This window comes from Haplochromis burtoni, unplaced genomic scaffold, assembly GCF_018398535.1.
Source record: "Haplochromis burtoni strain Fernald_Lab_line unplaced genomic scaffold, NCSU_Asbu1 Contig_9, whole genome shotgun sequence".
Taxonomy (NCBI): Eukaryota; Metazoa; Chordata; class Actinopteri; order Cichliformes; family Cichlidae; genus Haplochromis; species Haplochromis burtoni.
Genome location: NW_024582370.1, coordinates 3,929,236 through 3,930,490, shown reverse-complemented (window position 1 = coordinate 3,930,490; position 1,255 = coordinate 3,929,236). Strand labels below are relative to the sequence as shown.

At 34.7% G+C, this 1,255-nt stretch overlaps 1 protein-coding gene across 1 annotated transcript in view; it reads right to left on the bottom strand.

Annotated features, from left to right (window-relative positions):
* gnai3 (guanine nucleotide binding protein (G protein), alpha inhibiting activity polypeptide 3) overlaps nt 1-1,255 on the bottom strand; it is a 27,926-nt gene that overhangs the window by 1,579 nt on the left and 25,092 nt on the right. Inside the window, exon 8 of the mRNA XM_005914901.3 lies at nt 610-819. Within this exon, the coding sequence (XP_005914963.1) occupies nt 629-819 (191 nt within the window). The 3' untranslated portion in view covers nt 610-628. The remainder of the gene's footprint in view (nt 1-609; nt 820-1,255) is intronic.

Sequence of the window (1,255 nt, the reverse complement as noted above, 5' to 3'; positions counted from 1 at the left end):
TATATATATATATATATATATATATATACACACACTCACACAATGTCCAAAATAAAAGGTTATCATCAAAATAATATAATTTAAATTAACATTTATAAGCTGCTTGTAACAGGCAGGGGTTTGACCCCTGGTTCCTCCAAACTGCTTTACATCCACAAGCAGACTGAAGGATCCACTGGAGGAAGATGTTGGACCTTGAATTTATTGACTGCATTTGCATTTGCAGTTGACTTGCACCCAGTGCATCCATCATCATCCATCATCTATGCGAGTGTGTGCATGATCGATGGATATAACCACCAGCATTTTTTTCAGATATAAAAGCTGTATTGATATAAGGCGTCGGTCTACCAGATCAGTTTTTAAATTGTCTGCTGCGCTCATCTGGAAGGAAACTTATCCAGGTCATGAAGTACAAAGCAAAGTGAACTGCAAACCTATCTCAGCACAGAATTTTCAAGTTCCTGTATGTTATACCTATGGATGCACTTAGGAATACACCAATCTCAGCCCATCCAAATGTACCAGGAGGATACATATAATCAATAAAGTCACCTCAAATCTTCAAATGATTATCTTCATATTCAAGCATTAACTCAGCATGCTGACCTGAAAGGCAGCCGTAGCTTCAGTAGAGCCCAATCTCCGTCAGGTTGATCTTGATGATGACATCAGTTACTGCGTCGAACACAAACTCCACATTCTTGGTGTCTGTCGCACATGTACGGTGTGTGTAGATATCCTTGATGTCCTTTCGTTTATTCAAGTCTTCGAACTGGCACTGGATATAATCTGCTGCCTCTTTGTATGTGCTCTCACCTACAGTGAAAGACAATAAATTGTCTAAGAAACATCCCCTTAACGATCTCTGGATCACCTAATTATACCTGTTTTTCTTTGTAGAGAACATCATACACAGACTGTCTGATTAGGAACAGTCTAGTTCAATTGTGCACTTATTTAAAAGAGTATAGTATATCCAAAGCTTATTTAAGACAACCCACAGCTTAAAACAAAAAGAGAGAGATTGATTAGGACAGTCTAGTTCAATTGTGCACTTTTTTAAAAGATTGTATATCCAACTTATCAATCAACCACGCTGACATATATAAATATATATATATATATATATATATATATCTAATATATATATAGATATATATATATATATATAGTATATATATATATATAATATAGGATATGTATAGAGTAGATATAGATAGATATGATAGATAGATAGATAGATAGAATATAT